The sequence below is a fragment of the Plectropomus leopardus genome, chromosome 17, assembly GCF_026936395.1.
Source record: "Plectropomus leopardus strain MGB_pleo_1.0 chromosome 17, ASM2693639v1, whole genome shotgun sequence".
Taxonomy (NCBI): Eukaryota; Metazoa; Chordata; class Actinopteri; order Perciformes; family Serranidae; genus Plectropomus; species Plectropomus leopardus.
Window position 1 is genome coordinate 14,150,095 of NC_142192.1, and position 22,938 is coordinate 14,173,032.

Below are 22,938 nucleotides of genomic sequence, written 5' to 3' on the forward strand. Positions count from 1 at the left end.
AAAAATGCACAGGAGAAGTAGCCTACTACCAGTAGTGTTAGTAACCATAATGTTGCCCTGTTACACTTCTAATACCAATCTCAGCCTGCCATTGGAGAAAACAAGCATTTTTAGTGGGTGTAGATTGATGGTGAGATATTGCCCCATAGGAGATGACATTGCATCCCTTTAAGCGGCCGCAGCGCTCTCGCTCAATACTGGACCAATTTCAAAAATCGTTGCTCCCATAAATCACTTAGACACACAAAAATAGGAAAATAGGGTCCCAGTTGAAAAATACCAAAATTTCCCTTTAATGAGTTTTGTTTTCACCTTTAGACAGAGCAGAACTTCTTAATAATTACATCTTGTGGTCATATTAAAGGTGGGTGGAGTTATGCTGGGAATTACGTTAAGTCACAAGAGCCCATGTATTATTATGAATTATAAAGGTGTAGCTTTTACATTCAAACAGGTGCAGCAAAGCTAAAAGAAAAGTGAAGAAGATGTAAATCAAGCTGAGTCTGCACACGCCCACACAGGTCTAATTAAGCCGGGTTATTTAAAATACCTGTGTGGGCGTTTAATGGATGTGCAGGGTATTTAAGATCATAAGAGTGCCCCATAACGCGTTGAACATTATTGCCATGCGTGTGTCATACTGACCATCACTGCTGTATATAAAAACTCCCATAAGATGTGTTGTATCGTTAAACTACTAGATAAAATAGCTAGACTTTGTGTAGGAATTCAAGAGATTTCACCTTGAATAAATGAAAAGCAGCAGATCGTTTCAGCCTTCATTATGGTGAGGGGTCATTTTCTTTGCAGCTTTTGCTGTAAAATGTGATTTAAACTCATTTCATGATTAACAATTCATTACACATTATAATGGGGAAAAAAACCCTCTGTCGCAGCGATTAGATGCTTGACAGTATTCTATTTGGGGACTGTGAACATTATACCCTCTGTGGAAACCTGAGGAGAAACCCCGCCGATTTGTTCTCGTTACTCAGCAGAGCTCCCCTTATGTATGTGTATGTATATGTCTCTGTGTGTGTGTGTGTGTGTGTGTGTGTGCACGTATGCATTGGTACACAGAATGAGTACATACATCAAAATGCATGTTTGAATCAACGTGTACATGCATAATTGTGTGTGTTTGTGTTCATGCTGTATGGTATGTATGCGTTTGTGTGTATTTGGGGACCTTGTCTGATACTCAGTAGCTTCAGAGTCCTGACCTTGAACACTTTGAGTGCTGTCTGCTTAGTCAGGGCCACTGCATCTGCTCCTGTCAAAGCAAACAACAGTTCAAATGTACTGCAGTGAATGTTTTTTTTTTTTTTAATGATCTATCTATCTTCAGATTAACCCTGTCTTTCATCATTTCTCTCTCTCCTCGCAGTGTGTGATTGTGTGTTCAGCATGAGTAACATCTATGAGTCTGCGGAGGCCACGCTGGGCTTCATCAGCTCTCCATGCCTGACCAAAGTGGAGCTGAGAGTGGCCTGCCGGGGGATCTCAGACCGCGATGCCCTCTCCAAACCAGACCCTTGTGTTGTGCTGAAGATGCAGTCGCACGGGCAATGGTTTGAGGTAAAATAATGGGGTGGGATGCAGGGTTGAAGCGGAGCGTGTCTTTACTTCAAACAGACTGTTTCATGAAAAAGAAAATGTAAGACAGCCTGAACAACAGCTGAATGCATGTCCATGCAGTCTGACATCTATCCATATTGTATATTGTTGCTCTGTTATGAACTCAGGTGCCATTTGGACAATGTTTTTTTTCTTTGCAGTGGTAGTGCCTATAGAACTGATTGCCACTGATAAAAGATTTCCAACAATCACCGTATAATATAACAATATGGATTTTGAACCTTTTCACAAACAATTTGCCTTGGATTTATGTAGAGGATTTTTTTTGCTTCTACTATGAGTTGATCAAACCTTCAGCCAAATATCAATGAAAAGAAGTGTTTTCAAAATGAGCTTATTGTGCCTATTCAACATTATTTTTATAATCTATTCCATAAATCCGTGACCTGATGTACCAGTCAGACTGTAAGTGTCTTCATCTGCTCTACAGGTTTCTGCTGAAGATAATTATCTTCGCCAGGCAAAGCCTGGAGGGGATCATGCGTTTAGTTGTGTGTGTGCGTGATTGTGTGTGCTTGTGTGTGTGTGTCTGTCAGAGCCTATCTCGCAAACTATTGGACCAATCAGCCTCATATATTGTGTGTACATATATAACTGTGTGCTCTAGGATCTCTTGTGGTTGTTGCTCTGTAGCCTAAAGAGAAAGTTAATACCGTTGAAAGTCCAAAGATTTTGGACGGTGTGTTGAAATGCATCCATCATCATAATTCTATTGTATTCACATACAGTGCCTGTTAGCAGGAAAACTCTGCCCTTTGCAACCTGCCATGGCTTTGTTAAAAGTAGACAAGATATGTATTGTTATCCAATTTTGTAATGCTTCTAAAATGTGCAGCGGTGCATCTGCTGGAATTACAAGGATTGCTTAGAATGACTGATCAACCCGGGTGGCTGCCTGTTGCAGATCTGCTGACTATCTACTGACTGCACTTTTCTATTTTTTTTTAATCAAATTTTCCATATTTGAAATTATTCAGCCATGTCATAGAATTCCTGTTTGACTAAATGATTGTGTGTAATCAAGGACCTACACTGTCATGCCGAGCTGTGATTGTGTCGCTAACTTTCTCACCCTAAATTGCGAGTTATGTTTGGTTCTAATAAATTATGGATGATAATTGTCACAGAAGGCAACAGAAATCACAACTTTTATGAATTGGTGCACAGATTGTCTATTCAAATGCTTTTATCACTTTGAAACGGAAAGTCTGCTGGTTTTGTGTCTCTGCTCATCTTTGCTTTTCAAAACAAGTTGTCTTCCCCAGTAATTCTGATATTAAAATAATGAGATTTTTTTTTCCTGGATTCATAGGCAATTTCATTGGGCTCATGGTACACAATAAAACTTATATACTCACTTATAAACTCAAATATACAGAGACAACATCTTCCTAGAACAGATTGTTTATCAGTTGAAATTGGCAAAGAAATAGAAAACTGTCGGTGCTTTCCTCTAGTAAGTGTTCCACTTCCTCTCCTTTTATCTCCAGCACCCACTACCCGCTCGTTCAGAGACTTCAGATGGAATCTCCTTCTTTAAGAAACATCTTATTCCCACTGAAGTCTCACCGGTGGCAGCAGCACTTGTATTAGCTGAACTTTGTAAGAACCCAAATCTTAAGGAATTTCATTGGATCTTTTTCTTATTCTTTCCTTTATTTCTGGGAGAGGTAGTGCACTGTCTCCCTTTTAAATATGTAGATGCCAACACACCCACGCATGCACGCACATCCTCACACATACAGTGCAACAGTGACCCACTCTAATGGACGTACATGGATTCAAACACATCGCTCATTTACACAAACTGTCACAGGCACCAAACACACACACACACACACACACCACACACACGCACAATCTATTTCCACAGGGGCTCAAGATCAAGTGTTCAGAAAGTAGTACAGCATTATTCTGTCTTTGGAGACTCCACAAAAAGCTACTTTGTGCAGCATACTGTGTGTGTGTGTGTGTGTGTGTGTGTATGTGGGAGAGAGTGTGCATGTGCATGAATTTGTGTGAGATGTGTTACAATAAGCCCCTCTGTGGGAGTGAGGGAATGGACAAATGTTATCACTGCTGATCAGATTCAGAGTCTCTTAATTGGATAATTGCTGAGAATGTGTTCAAGCCACTGGATGTAAATGTGTGTGTGTGTGTGTGTGTGAGAGAGAGAGAGTGTGAGTGTGTGTGTGTTTATGCTTTCATGATTCGTTTTGCTTTGATGAGATGCCAGTCTATTGAGGTACGTGTCAAAAAAAGGCGAAATCTGTTTATGTGTGTGTTTGTTTGAGTCTGCGGGTGTGCCATTCACTTTTGTGTCAGCATGTGTCTTTGTATGTGTGTGTGTGTGTGTGTGTGTGTGTGTGTGTGTATGTGTGTGTGTGTCAAAGGGTTATCAACAATAAAAGGGACGCAGTTGTTGCTGCAAGTGTTGGATAGGTTTTGTTGGCAGCACTAAGCCACACTTTTGTTTGGCTTTCTATTCCTTTCTGCATCAGGCATTCAGACAGAAGAAAATGTGAGATCAATATTACTATAGTCGCTTCTTTGTGTCGTCAAACAGCTTACTCAGTTTTAGCCATCAAAAAAAAAAAAAATCTATACTCGCAGTCCTGAAGTTGATAAGTGTAAACAATTTGGTAATGGATATTTGTGGTAATTGCTGCAGTGCTGAAAAGTCTGCTGAGGTTCACAATCAATGCACAGTGGCAGCGTGTTGGATGTTGAATGAAATCTTCATACCTCAGTTCACTTTGGAAAGACCATAAAAAAGTGAAACTGTCAACAATAGAGTAGCACTTTTATGAAATAAAATATTGAATAAATAATCATATAATAAATATACAAAACTATGTAAAATGTTGATTTCTGAAGTCCTTTGGACCTGAGCCTTTTACTTGAAAATATTTGAAACCTTCCCTGAAGCCCAAAAAATAAAAATAATTATATTTTATTTCAAAAGTGTGCGATGAATCAAATAATTTCCCCTCATTTCCTTAAATAACTAACATGAATGCTATCCATTACCAACAAGTTGCCACTTAATTTAACTTAATCAACTTTGTTTTAACCAATTGGACAACATCTATCCAAGTTGTAGGGGGAACCCATGAAGAACAAACATTACTGAGGACCAGCTGGAAAAAATACAGGAAATAGTTATGTTTCAGTACAAAAACTACATGGTGATTGACAAAAAACGCATTGCAAAATACAAAACGTGTTGGGCAATTATTACAGATGCAACTTCGAGCTTTACCATTCAAGGCTGTGCAAAGAGCAGTTAGTCAAGGCTAATATTAACATAGTTACTGCTTAAATGCTTAGCTAAACAGCAAAGTAACCTTGTAACAAAGCAACTTGTTTTAAGAAATGAATACAATTTTTGAAAAGTGTTTGTGATTTTTGTAAATTTATTATACTATTACTGTGTTGTTAAAATGGCACTACATCAGTGGAAGAGCACATTGTAACTAGTTAAGGATTCAAAACTCAAAGCTTAAGACTTGAGACCTAAGATTTAGTCGTTACTTATAGGCTGACCAATGCTTTTAACAGCATTTTAATCATTTTAATATAAATTTTCATGTGACTTTATAAAAAAAGTTGCTGGGAACTTACTGTATATGATGATGATGTTGAATGTTTCAGTTTTGATTAAACATTTCCTAAAGGCATTTAAGCAAAGTTTTATATTGGAGTTTGTTATAAACAAATTCTAAATAGTGACGGAAAGATTTTCATTTTTATTGTACGTGCATATTGGTTCCAAATATCAGTTATCTGTCTCATTAACTATTGATAATCGATATTGGTATTGGCCCTGAAAAACCAATATCGGTCGACCCCTAGTTTACATTACAATTTAAAGCCCATGAACACACCAAGGTCAAAAGAATGACTGTCAAAGGAGCACGTGAATGCACTGTTTGCCTTGGTTTGTGGAGGTCTTGACTCAAGACTGATTCAATCACTTCTCGTTCACTCACCGTAGCAGGCAGCGTGAGCTGCACCTTATGATAACAGCGAATGGGAAAAGTGACTTGTTTCACATCAGACAGTAAAAAGAGTTAAAAAAAATGTTTTCTTTGTTCATTTTTGCCCATCACTATGAGCTGTTTGTCATTATATGATTTGACCAATCTGCATGAAAGACATCAGTGGTCTCACAAATCATTATAAGGTACTTAAGTAGTTGATGTTTAATTGGAAATATAAAAAAGTAATAAAACCATTAAACAGACTGATTCCCATAGAAATGAATGATGGAAATCAACTTGACACTTTAGTTTTATTATTTTATTATTTGTTATAGTGTTTCTACCTGCCAGATGCCTTTCCATTTACCAGCACTTCTATAATTTACAGCCCTGGGATCTTTGAGAAAATTGAAACCCATAGCAATAGTTATGTTAATTTAGTGTAGAATAATTTATTATTATTATTTTAAGCTTAACCTGGAGTGTGTGTGTGTGTGTGTGTGTGTGTGTGTGTGTGTGTGTGTATGCGTGTCCATACACCCCTGCCTCTGTGCACCTGTATACACACGTGTTTACAGGTGGACCGCACAGAGGTGATTCGCAGCAGTAGTGGCCCAGTGTTCTCCAAGATTTTTCTGGTGGATTACTACTTCGAGGAGGTCCAGAGGCTCCGTTTTGAACTGCATGACATCAGCTCTGGCAACAATGGCCTCCGTGACGCTGACTTCCTGGGAGCCATGGAGTGCACCTTAGGACAGGTCAGTGTGTCTTTCGACAGGTCAGCGCTACAGCTTGACCAAATGTGGAAGCATGTGTGAAACACGCAGGTTAGTTAAGCATTCATGATGTGTGTGAGTAAGAAAGCTTCTGGACACTCTGTAATCACGCCATGTTACACCGCTCGCTATTGCTGTCTCTCTCTATTGTTCACTATTGCACAACACAGACGTCCCCTAGAGGAAAAGCTTCTAAAAATATGAAAACGCATGTTAGGCGGGTCGCTGCACAAGCTAAGTGGTGCATGTGAGTGAAATTTGGAGTTCACTTCTGAACACGCATAACAACAAGTTCACTATAAGAACCTGAAGTGCATGATGAGAGCATGCATCTACAGGTGAATACATGAAAGAAGTGCAGTTAAGTGCATCAGTGTGTGCACTTACAACAAGCAAATTGCATTTAAAACCAGTATATCACCTACCGTAGGTGCTGTGTTTACCAGTGCAGAGCATGGAGGTCCGTGTCAGACCTATGCATGCATGGCAGCAGCCTGCTTGCTTTGAGCATAAGAGTTACAGTGCGGATTATATAATCCTTTGTAAAGTTAACTGAGCTTGTTGGGATTTGAAACGTCTGTATCAGGTAATGTGTGCTTTGATTAGGGTGAGGGAGCAACTTTAAGATTACAGCTTAAGCCGTGAATGGAATCCTAATGTGATCTTTTCACTTCGTGTCTCTATCTGCATTTACACTGAGCTTTCCTTGTCCTTGAGTGCTTTGTTACGTAAAGCCCTGATGGCGCTTTATGTTTCAAAGCATTTCCATGTGCATATGCTAATACATATGGCCTTTTTTCTCTCACTTAGTGGTGTTGTTGCACCTCTTAATGATGTAGCTGTAATCAATATTTAAAGATCTGCTTTATTTATGTGTTTCACTTAATATCCGAGAGCGTTTAAGAAGAAAATTGCAGTCGTGCTAATTAACAAGTTGATTTCAGGAAATCCCCAGTTAAGTCACAATGAGAGGAAGGAAACCACTGAAGTGTTTGAATCCACTTTTCATTGTCAGAGATGCTATCAGCTATTATAAAGCTGGTGGATTTTCAATAGTTGGGAGAACTGAGATAATTGACAAGGAGGAAGGTGATTATGAAGGCAAGAACCAGGGAGGTTTACTGAAAGGGGATAACAAGTTGCTGACATTTTGTCTGTGTCTAAACAACAATATTCTGGAGGCTACAGCCTGTCCAGCAGAGTGCTGTTAAGAAAAAGACAGTGTTATATAAGTGCAATGGAAGCACCAGAGGCACATGAGAATCTCACTAAGTGGTAGTAATTGATCTGTTAATATTTTGTTTCTGTACTGGATGTTCGGTGGCAGCTCCCCATAGTTGCTGGTGCCATCACTGGGGAATGTAGCCGGGGGGAAGGCATGTCACAGGTGCATTGTGTCAGTGATATTGCCACAGACAGCATGTGAGCAATTATACAAGCCATGGCCTTAAAGTTTCTCAATCAATATTTATATTTAATCAATGGAACGCGTTACAACTTTTATGTGTTAGAACCACAGAGGATTATCCACCAACTTTACAGTGCCCCTCTTTATTGCATCTTTCATCTTTTTTTTGATGGGCTAGATAACACAGTAGAGCATTTAGCAGCTTAATTGCCTGATATTTTTCTCGAGTGCTGTTGGAGACCAAGATTGAGTCAAAAGGATGGTGAAAATTGGACTTACAATTAATTAGTTAATTCTCCATAGACAAGGCTTCAAATGAATGCTAATTTTGCTCCGTTTGTAGGTGATAGACAACAGTTTGCTAACAAATTTGCCACATCAGTTTCAAAGTAATATCCCAGAACCGTACCATGTTTACATGTTTTTGTGTGTTATTTTGGTGCTATGTCTGTGATTTTTTGGTGATTTTTTTGGTGCTATGTCTGTGATTTTTATAGCTAATTCTTGGATGCGTACTGCTTATGATCTAGCAGCTAGTTGCTACCTTTTTATTAAATCCTGACCTCGCCTGCATGTTTATTTTTGGCTAGGGGCTCAGGAACATCCTGAACACTGGATTGGTTAGTTTTAGGCAAGAGAAACTGGTGAGAGTAAGGGTAAGGATTTCAGGGTAAGCCAATCAGAGGAAAAGTCTTGAACATGGCAAAACAAAAAGAAAGTAGGAAAATACAAGCAGAGGGCAAAGTCTCTGCATTAAAATACACCTCCACTCACGTCTAGTGGGTCATGGCTGATGAATGAGAGGGATTACTTTCTTTTTTTTTCTTTAATAAAATCCTGTATACTGTACCTTTAAAGCTTTCAAAACCAACTGTTATATCAAAACTAGACAAAAATGACCCGACATCATATCTCTGCACTCTGCACTGCACTAATTATTCAAGATGAAAGAAAGTAAGTGTATATGTATACATTTCAGTAATTGGCCCTCAATTCAAAGCACCTCGGTATCACTTTTGCTCTTTGGATTAACACCGAATCAAATATGTAACTCCAAAAGCATCGATGGTACTGCTTATCCCACTGAGAATCAACACCTCACTGTGCAGCTCTTAGCAGCTTCCAGAGGCTTAAAGCCTATTTTATTGGTCCATCTGTCTGTGTAGTGAACACCCAGAGGATGTCACCGTCCTCCCCATGTAAACCTGAGCAGAACATTTGAACATTTATAGCTTGTGTAACACCTGGCCAGCCCAAAATAGTAATAGGTGAAAAGAGAGCAGGAGATGGCAGATCAAACACAACGCCTGAGAAAATTACATTTGACAGGTGGTGAGAAAGGTGACATCTGCACGCTGCACATTGGATGTGTAAAGTTGGCAGTTGTATGCTACCATTAAGGAGAAGAGCGAGGTAACACCGGGGTGACACTGACAGGGCGAGCTTGTCCCTCTGAGACGAAAAACTGGAATATGTGAGCTGATTTTGTGGAATCTGTTTGTTTCAGATCGTCTCTCAGAGGAAACTGTCCAAAGCTCTTCTCAAGCAGGGAAACACTGCTGGAAAGTCCTCCATAACGGTATGACATTGTTTCCAGAGTCACACAGACACACACACACACGAGAATCACACACACCACCTCTTGCACTCAGACACTCTGAAGATAATTAATTTGATGATGTTGGCTGTTCAATCTGTTCTGTTACTCATTTCCATCTCATTTTCTCTTACCTCTTCCTTCTACCTCTCTACCTCTCTCTCTCTCTGCCTCCCCCTCCTCCTCATCTTCCCCCTTTCTTTTGCTCTCCACCCTCACTGTAAAGGTGACAGCAGAGGAGTTGTCTGGTAATGACGATTATGTTGAACTCTCCTTCAGCGCTCGTAAACTAGATGACAAGGTTTGTGCAAGTGTCAAAAGGTTAAAAAAATCTGTGTTTTTTCTTTAGATATGAGAGGAATTAATATTCAGTTATATGAGTTTGGATGTGTAGGCTATGGAGCAGGTGTGTGTGTGTGTGTGTGTGTGTGTGTGTGTGTGTGTGTGTGTGTGTGTGTGTGTGTGTGTGTGTGTGTGTGTGTTTGTGTTTGTGAGGAAGTACGTGGGTGGAGGGCTGTGGGAATTGGCGATGAAGCAACTCACTCACAATACACAAAAGTACAATCTGGCATTAGAGGAGGCCTGCTGAGATAGGTGGGCACCCTCCTCTCCCCAATAACCCTCTCCTATCTCAGCCACCCCACCACACACACAGATAACTACATTAATTTTCAGCCTCCACACACACGCGCGCACACGTCCACGGATGACTAATCCAAACAAGTTGTGCCTTAGGGGAAAAATGGAAGACAGCAGAGGGAGGGGCGGATAAATTGGAGAGGACAGGAAAAGGATGGGTGGAAGACACAAGGAAGAAAAGGAGAAAAATGGGGTGAAATAATGATTCTGTAAGTGTATGAATGATTTATGATGATCAAAGGCAGTTCTGAGGCAATGCCTTACATGCGTGTTTTACCCTCTAAAGGATTTCTTCAGCAAGTCAGACCCTTTCCTGGAGATTTTTAGAATAAATGATGACGGGACTGAGTCGCTTGTGCACAGAACTGAGGTAATTACATGCACACTTAAACACATGTTGAGATTTTATTTATTTCTTCAAATCTGCGGTTAACAAAAACTGTGATGTTTTGTACACTGCAGACGGTCATGAACAACCTGAGCCCAGTTTGGAAATCCTTCAAAGTTTCCTTGAACACTCTCTGCAGTGGTGACCATGACAGAGAGCTAAAGGTAAGTCTGCAAATGAACTCTTTTTTTTGGTTAGTAATGATAGCTGCAAAACTTAGTATAACTTTCTAGTAACTAGTATCATTCAACAAATGAAGAAAATTGGTAGTGCTGCACTGGGTCAAGAAACTAGTTGTTAGTGATACTAAAAAACAGGTGCTCTTCAAGGATAGGGCAAGTCATAAGAATAAAAAAGAATGACTGTCCAGATTACTTAATGCAAAAGTCCATGGTTGGCAGTCTTTAAAGAATCCGATGTTGATTGCAAGTAAAAATCCTTTATTAATACATAGATGACCAACACATTTCAATTCAAACAGTCTTCATCAGGGTATAAAAACCCTTTTATACCCCCTTTGGCCCAATAACAAAGACCCATTGTAAGTAATAATATTTTATTAACACATGGATGACTAAATGTGTTAGGCTTAAATATTTTTATCTGGGTAGATAAACCACAATGTAAAGAGGCTGTAATGGATGAGAGGAGCACCTGCTTTGAGTGAATGCAAACTTTTAGACACAGCACAATGAATGGTTAAGTTTCAAGTTCGAAGGTGTATATATTTAAACAGTGACCCTAATGAACATTTCAACTCCAAAACTATAAAAGCTTTTTGTGGCAGTTTCATTTGTGGCATGCTGCCCCAAATACATGAATGTGTGGGAAACCCTGTCATGTAAACAAACCACAGAGGCTACCTATCAGCTGTGCGGTTCACTAGAGACATAACTACATAAAAGATGGGTGCGTGGACTTGACTCTCTCTACATTTATACTTTTTAAAAGAAAACTATGCTGTGATATAATATATATAATAATTTTTTTTTTTTTCCTCTAGACATTTAAAAAATGATTTTCTAAATCTACTAATTTCTTGAAATTTGTGGTACATGTCTTAAGAACTTGCTCATTGCCTTTTTCCCAGGTTTTTGAAATAAATTGCACCAATTTGCTCAAAGGTTTAAATACTTGTGACAGACATCTGAAGCAGCCCTAGGAACGTGATGACACTCCAGGTTTCAAAGGGTTAAATACCTAACTTATTTACAAGTAATTAAGTAAAAATCCTTAAGACTGCCTTCATCAGGGTCTTCATCAAGGTATACAAGCTCTTTTATATCCTGCTAAAGACTGATTTTCAGTAAAAAAAAAAAAAAAAATCTTTAAGTAACAGTTGTTACAGTAACAGTGTCTTAAGTGCTTTTTAAAATGCCAACCTACACCGTGGACTTGAACACAAAGCATGCTGGACTTTAATTGGTTTTGTTTTTTTCGTTATATAATATGCAACAATTTGAGCGCGCTGAACCTTGGCAACAGTTCCCTTTGTTATTTAGGTTCCCCACAGGAGACACAATGCGCATTTAGAGGTAGAGGCTAAAAAACATCACCTGAAGGCCTGCAGGTGTTTCTTTGCAAGGTGTTTTTTTATGCAGCATACAAATGATGAGATTTGTAAAACATAAACAAAGTGCAACACACCCAGGAGCGAGTCAAACAATGCAAGCAGGCAAAAAGGGGCCTCGATCATCACCTTAGTTTATCCTCTCCGAGTCATGAGTTGAGCCCAACTAATGTGCTGTCTTTCCTGTCATCCTGATGCCTGATGTGTTATTTAAAGAGCCGGACGGGTGTGAAAGAGCTCAGTGGTTGTCCTAAACTCTCACCTTTACTTGCCAGAATAGATCTAGTATGTGAGTGCGTTTGTGTGTGTGTGGTGGCAACACATTAGCTCCGAACAGTTATTCTTACCATGAATAAACATGAGCTTGTTCATTAAATATTCAGAGGCGTCTTAACTCTGCATGGCTCCTGACAGCAGGAGAAAGGGCTCACACATTCACACGCACGCCATTGGCTATGGTTTCCAGGGCTACCTGTTTGAAGCATCAGAGCTATAGTGAGAAATGGCAGGACAGAGATTTCTATTCAGACCAGTGCTTCCTTTTCACAGGGCTCTTAACTGACCAATGCATAAATGCATAACCCTCGGCTGCAGGCTCTGTCTGTCTCTTGCCTTGTATTTCTCCTCATCCGTTTCCTCCACCTCTCTACTTTTTCGTCTGTCCCTCTGTTGGTTTCTCTCCGTCAGTTAGCATTCAGTGGATGGAATGGCGATTCTTCTTTTTTTTAATTACTCTCTTGCATAGCACTCAACTGATGCAAAAATCTAGCGCTCGCTACCTCACACACAAAAATGATTTTCAGAAACACAGACATGCATACAATCCACAAATGATCACATACACAGGCAAACACAGCACACTTCAGGGGCAGGCACTTGTCAGCTTAAGTAGGAGACAGGAAATAAGAGGACTGCTGTCAGTCGTTGTTTTTAATCAAGCATTGTTGGATTGGTTCTGATCGCTTGTTGTTGTGAGGGTGACCTCGGGCGAGAAGGTCAAAAAGCTCAACAGCAAAATGACTCATTCACAGTCATTTAACCTTTGTGAATGTAGAGCATCACTCTCTCTCTGCATTAACAAGCGTCTCTATTGACAAACTTTATTGAATATTATTGATTGCACAGACTCCGTTGGACAATCCAGATATTGGTGCCTTTTGTCACCTTTTCATATTACAGGCTTGTTTCTTTATGATGTGCGGAGCCTTGACCGGCTGACCTGCACATTTCACTGGGGATTGAGGCCATTTTTCTTGTCTGGCAGCTCCTTTGAGAGAAACAAACTATTACGCCTAAACCAAAACACACATACACACACAGACACACACTCATATAAAGCTGTCTCTTAAGCCACGTCCCTCTCAGCATCCTCAGATTAATATTTCACCGCTCCATTGCCCCCCCACCAACACTGCCTTATCAATCATTCAGCATGGCATTTCCCTGCATGCCATGAGTGCGTGTGTGTGTGTGTGTGTGTGTGTGTGTGTGTGTGTGTGTGTGTGTGTGTGTGTGCGTGCGTGCGTGGGTGTGTGTGTGTTTAGGTGACAGTGTTTCAGCTGCGCTCTAACTGAATAAGTGTGTGCGCCTGTGCGTGTCTCTTTGTGTCTGTTCCAGTGCACAGTTTGGGACTGGGACTCTAATGGAAAACACGACTTTATTGGGGAGTTTCAGACCACCTTTAAGGAGATGAGAGCAGAGCAGGAGGGCAAACAGGTGAGCACACCCAAGGGAATGGAATGAGTGACAACTGTACATCGACTCATTACGAATGTATTTAGATGGACAGTGGTTTGATGATACTTGGATCTTTGTCAGTTTAAAATGTTTAAAATGGTAATTACATCTACCAATAAGCTCGTCTGCTCTTGGATACCAGCTGAGTTGAGAACCTAGTCATTGTCATTGTTTTGCAAGTCAAAAATAAGTCTTTGCTCATAAATCCTAACTCAAATACCAAGTCAAAGCTGGCAACCCTCCAGACAAATCCCAAGTTCTAAACTTTGAGTTTCAAGCCCTAAACAAGTCATAATGTGCTCTTTATCACATACAATGCAATTTAATGACTATGTATTAATTTATTACATTTCTAAAATCCTGAATGCTGTTTTAAATTTGTACATTTGTTAAAACAAGTTTGTTGGAAGTTGTTTTGTCTTCATCTGCAATTTTCAACCCACCTGTTTTGCATGCTGCAATTACTTTTTTGTTGAACACCATGAACAAATTTATCTATGACATAATTTTTTTTCCAACTGGTGCTCAGTAACATAACAGTTTGTCATGGTTTTCTCCTGAATCTTGATTGGATGCTGTCAGATTGGTTCAAACCATAGACTGTATAAAAATAATGGATGTAGCCACCATTACGTTACCTATTGGTTTGTGGACTGCCATTTTTAAACCTTAAGTTTGGCACTTGGGCTGTCGCCACTCAGGATTTTTGGATCCAGAAGTGACTGAATTTGGATGAGAGGGTGGAGCTGTGGAGGAGTGGATTTGACTCATGGACTTGTATCGACACCTCACAAACAGCCTGTCACTTCCCGTACAGTTATCATTAATGTTGTAATTAGCTAAAGAGACTACAGACTTCTTCTTATTTATTTATTTATTTATTTATTTTGTACCAGGCTGCAAACATGTTTATTTGCACTGTAAATTTGGTCATTTTAACAGGGGGACTCTGTTTTGAAACCAGCCTTAAGTGGTCATTCGATGAATTGAAGTTTTTGGCACTTTTGCATTGGCTTCATTGCTCAGCCTTGGACAACTACAAGTCAAGCTGCAAGTCTGTCTGATTTTGACAAGTGATGTCTAAAGTCATCAAATATGTCTGAGACGAGTCAAGCCATGTGACTCCATGTGTGTCCACACGCCTGCCTCGGAGTCATAAATAACTTCATGAGAATACTGAATCAAAAATATGCCAAAAAACATCTATGATTTGAGAGAATAAAAACATTTTACATATCAAAAAGATGTAATATTTGGCCAGAAAAATGTCTGCGCATAAGCACCTGTTAACAATACGTGTGTTACAATGAAAATTATGGGCAGCTATCAAAAATCAGCTTTATCATGCAGATTTAGCCCTTCCAGTTGACATAACAATGACTTAAATGTTTGTGTGTGTGTGTGTCTAGCTTCAATGGGAGTGCATAAACCCTAAATACCAGATGAAGAAGAAGAATTACAGAAACTCTGGCGTTGTCATTCTCAACCACTGTAAGGTGAAGTAACACATAATTGTCATCGTAACTTTCTACTTCCTGTCATCCCTCCCTCCAGAAGGGTTTCATATAGGTCAAGTAGGGCTGCAAATAATGACTTTTTCATTCATTAATAAAGTTACTCTAAGGAGTTTTGTTATAAACAAATGCAAATTATGTTTACATTCAGTGTTTCGTGAAGTGGATTTAAAAAAAAATGTAATTCTACATTAGATAGATCTGTGTTTGCTTTCTGGCAGTGTTCTTTTTCACCACCCTGATTGACACATTTCTACACTTCTCAATGCACTACCGTCACCAGCTGTCAGTTAATGGAATAGTGTGAAACCAGTGTAAAATCATTGTTCCAAAGCGTTACTAGTGTCCAAAAAACAACAAAGGGTACCATTAATGTGTCAGTTAATTGTGAAGTTGATTAGTAGTTCACTGTTAAAATGTCACATAACAGTGACAAAGGACGATGTCCTCACATTGCCTCATTTGTCCAACCTACAGTCCAAAGCCAAAGATATTAAATGTACAATCAAATAAAACAGAGATAAGCAGCAAATGCTCAGATCTGAACTGCAGCCAGTTAATTTTGGGACATTTTAACCAAAAACTATTTATCGCTTATTAATGCTTAATTTTGTGACATCAACTCAATTAATTATTTCGGCACTTATCTCATGCGTCACTATGTATCAAGCACAGCTACAGCCACCTCATTCAGCTTTTATTGTATCCTGACTTGACTCCATAAATCTCTACCTGCCCCCCTGACAGATCATCAAAATGTATTCCTTCCTGGACTACATCATGGGAGGCTGTCAAATTCAGTTCACAGTCAGTTTTGTCACTTATAATCTCCTCAATATTTAAAGCAGCACGTTGTCGTCTGTCCATGCCCGCTCATGCTGTGTGTGTGTTTCTGTCCCAGGTGGCAATAGACTTCACAGCGTCCAACGGGGATCCCAGAAACAGCTGCTCCCTCCACTACATCCACCCCTACCAGCCCAATGAGTACCTGAAAGCGCTGGTGGCTGTAGGGGAGATCTGCCAAGACTATGACAGGTAGAAACCACTTCATCAATCATCATTTATCTAATCCTGACACAAACAAACACACTAGCTTTTCCCTTTCAAGGCTTTTGCCCATTATTTGTCCTTGGCTCTGAACCTTTTCTCCATCGTTTCCAGTGACTCATGCGCCTTGCTCTTTCTCTAGTGATAAAATGTTCCCTGCGTTTGGTTTCGGAGCCCTGATACCACCTGACTTCAAGGTAGGATTTGTGGGATGTGTGTATGTGTGGTTTTTGCATTAGCAGGGGGAGTTCTGGTTACTTCAGATTTAGATTTTTAGATCTCTCTCTGAGGCACAGCTTGCTTTTGATCAACATGAAAAGAGAATGCATCTGTCAACCTGTAAATTGGACTGAACATGTTGTGCCGAGTGACGGGTTTAACGTGGCGGTAAAAGGCCCCTGTGTTCTCTGCCCCCGCATGAAGGTTTCACACGATTTCGCCGTGAACTTCGACGAGGACAATCCCGAATGTGCTGGTGAGCTATCACGCAAACAAACACACACTTCATTCACAGATTCCTCGGCTCACAAAAACTTTTCTTCATGCACCGCAGAGCCAAAACACTCTGACGGCATCACTGCTGCACGTCTTTTAATCTCTCCCTCGCTGTCAGTCCCATATTTTTCTCCCTCTGTATCTATCCCCACTCTCTGTTTCTTCCCCTAACACACACTTAAGCACACACATACAGCTGGGAGATTTGTCACTATGCTGCAGGAAGTATTTCAGGCTCTAAGATACAGAGAAAAACAACACTAATCTGTATGTGTGAAATGGGCTTCTGCGCTCTTCTCCCAACATAGCTGTGTTCCTGCCGTGAAAGTGTGTGTCTGTGTGTGTGTGTGTGTGTGTCTGTGTGTGTGTGTGTGTGTGTGTGTGTGTGTGTGAGCTTGTGTTTGTGTGGACTCAGTGCTTTATGAAAAATGCCCAGTCACCTTGAAGTGCAATCACATGCATAGATTCATTTTAGCAGATACTTTTGCAAGTATAAGAATTAAGTCTTGGTGAGGTCAGTGCACAGCAATACAGAGACAGATCGACAGGAAGACAGATAGTAATTGGAAAAAGGACATCAATCAATCAATCAATCAATCACCCCCCCACAAACAAAAGCAAGGAACCACATGAATAAAAACAATACCTTGTAATTAAGTAAAACACTAAAGTAAGAGCATCTATTAAAACCAGGAACTAAGGAAACGCTGCCATAAGGGAGGAAACACCAGAGGCAGGATAAAACCTTTAGATAGAAAGATAAAAAAATAAATCAATCATTAAATTATGAATAATAATAAATAAATAAGTAAAATACTCTAAACAGTGGATAAGAGGTAAATGAAAGGATAAGAGCACAAAGTAAAATAATACATATGTTAAAAGGAATCAAATGATCTACCAACTGCCAAAACAGACTAAAATGTATAAATAAATGGTCAATAGATAAAAAGTTGAAGTTAATCAATTAAAAGCTAGACTAAAAAGGTAGGCCTCGGTAGGTCTGTTTTTAAAGGACATGTGCATGTGTTGCAGGGATTCAGGGCGTGGTGGAGGCCTACCAGAATTGCCTCCCTAAGATCCAGCTTTACGGGCCCACCAACATCGCCCCAATCATCCAGAAAGTGGCCTCGTCTGCCTCAGAGGAGATGCACACCAAAGAGGCCATGGTGAGAGAGAAAATGAGAAAAGATGAAAAAAGATGAAGTCTGGACCATTTTGGTTCAGTTGTTGTGACTGTTGGTGTTGGCACAAAGGGGGACAAGGGAAAAGACAAATGGCAATGAAAAGCCAAAAAGTGAGATATCAGAGTGGGTAAAAAGATGGGATGAAGAGGAGATGCATTGAAAAGAGGGAGGAAGTGATTGATATTAATTTAATTCCAGTCATAAATTTTAGAGCACAAATTCCTCCCTGCCTTAATGCCTCCCGCTTCTCTCTGGCTCTCTGGTGGATTAGAATGAGTTTTATTCAAATTAGGCCCTGACAAGAAGGCACTTTTAACACATAAAAGTCATTGAACATCTATTCTTCCCTCCTCCCTTCCACCCATAACTTTCTCCCCTTCCCCGCCAGGAATATTTCATCCTGCTGATCCTGACAGACGGCGTCATCACCGACATGGCGGACACGCGGGAGGCCATCGTGCACGCCTCCCACCTGCCCATGTCGGTCATTATTGTCGGCGTGGGCAACGCAGACTTCACAGACATGCAGATATTGGATGGGGACGATGGGATCCTGCGTTCACCAAAGGGCGAGCCCGTCCTCCGTGACATCGTCCAGTTCGTCCCCTTCAAGGACTTCAAACACGTGGGTGGCACTTGGGAGGAGTTGTAAAGGAAGTCTTGTATTTTTGGAATAATCACAGAGCTGTGATAAATGCATCCCAGGCCAAAAATATGACTACTTCTCCAGGGAGGTCAGGCAACATCGTATACAAATGGGGCAATATATGAGAATGCAGCAGAATGAGTTTTGTGACATATTTCTGCACTAGATGCTGTTTTCAGCTATTTTTGTACCTTGTGTGGTTACTTCTTCACAGCGAGCATAACTATAGTGGATACAGAGCCGCTTACTTTAAAACTGGAGCTCTCTCAAGCTGAATAACAACATTAAAGGGCATAAGAAATGTGAGGTCATAAAAGAGGAGATAGTCATGAAACGTTAAGAGAATTCACATCAAGGCCACAGACTTTTAAAAAAGGCCTTTCAGCTGGGCTAAGCGTTGCTTTAAAATTTTCAATACTGTCGCCAGAATAACACCTGAGGTTCTGAAATGATATGAAAAAATGGTGCTTTCACGTTTTTACAATCCTTATTTTCTTTTGTTTGGTTGAAGATTTGACTCAGTCTTCACTTATCACCCCCCAGAAGTGTGTGGCGGCATATTTTTCTGCAGAGACTGTTTCCTCTGCCTGTATTCTTACATTTTCTTTGTATTTATTGGGGGCTTCTGGGTTTATGACCGTGTTCTCTCACTGCGCTCAGGTGAGGTCGGGGCTTTTTAAAAAGGTCACAACCAGGTGCCAGACTTTGAGCAGCAGCCATCCAAGAGACAAAACGTCAAAAAAACAGAAATATAGCAAGGTGAAAACCAAATGAGAGTGGAACCCCCAGAAGAAAAAAGTTGTCCCCATAGCAAAAGCTGAAGTTTTCACTTTTACAATTCACATCAGGACTTCCACATGGGCTTTCAGAAATTCACTGCAGATTACACTGTAACCACAAGGCTCATGCACATTGCAATAATTACACTGATCAGCAAAAGTCACATTTGATAGCTTTTTACGATTAGTTAAAACAGTTTTAATTAATTCCATAGCTGTAGCTATGTTATGGTTATGTATGGTTATTGACACATTAGTTCGATGATACTCAAAAGTACATTATCTGTACCGGATACTCATTTCATCTGAGTACTCGCCTCAACCATACAATGTGGGAATTGTCAACTGCTGTTTGTAAAAAGTATCACCAGGGAAAGTGAAAGTAAAAGCAAACCCTGGGTTCACTCTTGATTTTGGAGTGAGCTTTGTCCATGTAGCATTTTGCCTCCTATATTTTTTGGTGCTATGTCCACAGTTGTCGTAACTCCCTCTTGGCTGTGTGACGCTTACGGTCTGACACATGGTCACTACCTTTTTAGAAAGTCCTGACCTGCAAACACAGGTACACAGCAAAATATGAAGAAAATAAGAAACTCTGTAGATGAATATATCGCCACACACCTCTAGTGGGTCATAAGTGATGATTGGGGGATTAACTGTGTATGAGTCTATATCATAGCCTATAAAATAATGGATGTAGCTACTGTGACATCACACATTGGTTTGTGTACTCCCATTTTGAAACCGTGAGTTTGGCACTTCAGCTGTTGCCATCTTAGTCTTTTTGGAGCAGAAGTGACAACATTTGGATGAGGGGGGTGAGCTGTGGAGGGCGAGGGATGGATTTGACTGATACACTGTGTTGACGCCTGTCACTTAAAGCAGTTCACCCTTAATTACGCGCAACTTTAAGCCTTAATGAAATGTATTAATGTCATGAGTGGGGAAATTAGCTATGAGGACCAAAACCGTTTTCTGTATAAGGCTTTAAACATGTTTATTTACACTGTAAAGATAGGAATTTTAACATGGGGGTCTGGGAAGATTGATTCATTTTTGGAGCCAGCCTCAAGTGGCCGTTAAAGGAACTGCAGATTTTGGCACTTTTGCATTGGCTTCATTTTTCAGTCCTTGAGGTTTGCCACGTAATCTATGTGTTGTTTTAAAATTAAAAGAATGACTGTGTCTCCACCATGCCTGTAAAAGGTTGGCTCACCAGTGAACATTATGAGAAAATCTGGCCCACAGTTGAATTTAACTGCTAAAATCTGATATGGAGGAATTATGTGGAAAAGTGTGCTCAAAGAGTGAGTCAACATTTTTATTTTTCATTACTGAAAAAGTATTGAGGTTTGATACCAAGTTGTGCTATAAGTTAATGATAGACCAAGGGCAGACCAACCAACCAAAACTATTTGAAAAGTTATACTTCAACAGCGGCTCTGTCTGCGTGTTGTGTTGGGTGGGTGTATGTGTGTGTTAGGTGGGTGTCAAGAAGCGCTGTATTCAGGGGGTAAAGAGTGTGTGTGTGTGGGCGTAAGAGGCTTGGTGTGCTCGTCAAAATACATCAGTTATCTGGTCCCTCTGTGTGTGTGTGTGTGTCTGGTGGCATTAATTCATTTGCTTGACAGGGTCTGTTTGGTCGAGTCTGCTATGGTGAGTTTGGTCTGTGACAGGTTGAGAAATCAACCAATTACACCCCAGCTAAACAGAAAGAGAGATGGGCGAATGTAAGAAGGAGAAGAAACAAATAGTTTACCTAAAAGTACATAGAATGACAAGTCAGAGAGGAGAGGTGAAGAAAAAATCTGGAGTGAAGAGAGGAGGAAGATGGAGGGAGGAGGCTGGAGGGCGGTCAACAGGAGACCGGAGCTAAAGACAAAAGGGAGCGAGGGAGTGTGTGACAGAGGTGGAGAGGTGATTTTCTGCTCTGTCGTTTCTTTTCAGAAGGGATTAGCAGGACGGAGCTGCTGTGAGACAGGCAGAGTGGGGGATAACAGGTAGATAGGAGCAGAGGAGAGGGTGGAAATGAGAGGAGGAAGAGGAGGGAGGGGGGTCGGGGTGGGCGCACTTTGATGGTGCATTGTCTCTGGGAATTATGTGAGACGGAGTACGACAGACTCTCTGACTTTGATGATTCGGAAGTGCGTGCAGTGTGGAAGCGTGTGTGTGTGTTCATGCAGATGAGTGGCTGACCAATACGTATGCACAATAATGTGTGTGTGTTCATGTGCGAATAGGATTCTTTTTTTGGAGCCAAATGACAAGTATAGTTATTTGTGGTTTTGTATTATTTTAATATTTTATACTGTCACTGTGCAGTCATAAAGAATAGTCTTCCATGTATTACTTCATTTATTATTAAAGTCTTTTTTTAACAAGCAAAAATCAACCTAGTTTGAACCCTTTGAAACCTGAGCACATTGGCCAATTTTAAAACAAAAAACAGAAGTTACAAATTATGAGCTACAAGAAATTTACCCAAAATCTAGCAGAAAAAAAAGATAAGAAAAGAAGAAAAAAGGCAAAAAAGCTTAAAATGAATAAATAAAAATAAAACAATACATATACAGATAAAATAGTTCATTAATTAATAATAATAACAATAACAACAACAATTCTTATAATTATAATTGTAATTATAAATATAGTTTTTGGGACACCCCCCCTCCTATCTATTTTTAGAAATATAATTAACTTAAATAATTACTAAACTAAAATAATTTCTCTCGCTCGCTTTCTGTTTTCAGGTCATTTTCTTGTCACCTTTTCCTAATTTCCTGGTTTCAAGGTTTCAACGTTTTTTATTAATGTAGCACAAAAAACAGATGTCGTTCCAGGTTTCAAACGGCTGATCATCTGATGGATTTTGAAAGGCTTTTTTTGTGAACAACTGTTTTTAATTAATCATTTATTGTTTAACAAAAAAGAAAAAGGCAATAGACAGATACATAGAGGTAAAGAAATAATAATCCCAGTGTCGAACCACCCAAAAACCCTCCTCCCATAACCTAAAATCTGGTGGAAATAATAGATCAGAATAAAATGAATAATAAAAAGCACTTAGCTGAGATGATTGTGACAATACAAGGCTAGAATGATCTCAGTTTTACAACATGCATCCTGGTGATGAATCATTCCAATTATTGCTGTCAAGGAAAGTATTTTTTCTATTCAGTATGGAGGTTTCTAACATAAACTTTCATTTTCTTTAGCTGCTATAGTTTCTGAAAGGAATATATACATTTTCCATTAATATTTTGATAGGATTCTTTGACCTTTAATCACAAAGATTTGCCATCAAAATTGGAATAACCTCTTTGCATATGACATAATGTGTGCTGTTCAGATGGAGGGCAAGCAACTGGAGGCAAGGACTACCAACACTGCACTACATGATTTGTAATGTTGAGGTGAAGTGCAAGTGGAGAAAAAGGGTGGAGAAGCTCAGGTGAGGGGAATAAGGGGATGAGGCAGAAGAACAGGCAGGGAGCTGATGGGCTGGCAACAATGAGGAGCAGGGAAGGACGAACC

At 40.0% G+C, this 22,938-nt stretch overlaps 1 protein-coding gene across 1 annotated transcript in view; it reads left to right on the forward strand.

Moving 5' to 3' along the window:
• cpne4b (copine IVb) overlaps positions 1–22,938 on the forward strand; it is a 28,733-nt gene that overhangs the window by 4,350 nt on the left and 1,445 nt on the right. The window contains exons 3-16 of the mRNA XM_042506160.2: positions 1,388–1,578; positions 6,200–6,379; positions 9,313–9,384; positions 9,629–9,703; positions 10,328–10,411; positions 10,504–10,593; positions 13,617–13,715; positions 15,146–15,232; positions 15,998–16,057; positions 16,152–16,285; positions 16,440–16,494; positions 16,721–16,772; positions 17,828–17,961; positions 18,368–18,604. Of these exons, the coding sequence (XP_042362094.1) occupies positions 1,408–1,578; positions 6,200–6,379; positions 9,313–9,384; positions 9,629–9,703; positions 10,328–10,411; positions 10,504–10,593; positions 13,617–13,715; positions 15,146–15,232; positions 15,998–16,057; positions 16,152–16,285; positions 16,440–16,494; positions 16,721–16,772; positions 17,828–17,961; positions 18,368–18,604 (1,530 nt within the window). The 5' untranslated portion in view covers positions 1,388–1,407. The remainder of the gene's footprint in view (positions 1–1,387; positions 1,579–6,199; positions 6,380–9,312; positions 9,385–9,628; positions 9,704–10,327; positions 10,412–10,503; positions 10,594–13,616; positions 13,716–15,145; positions 15,233–15,997; positions 16,058–16,151; positions 16,286–16,439; positions 16,495–16,720; positions 16,773–17,827; positions 17,962–18,367; positions 18,605–22,938) is intronic.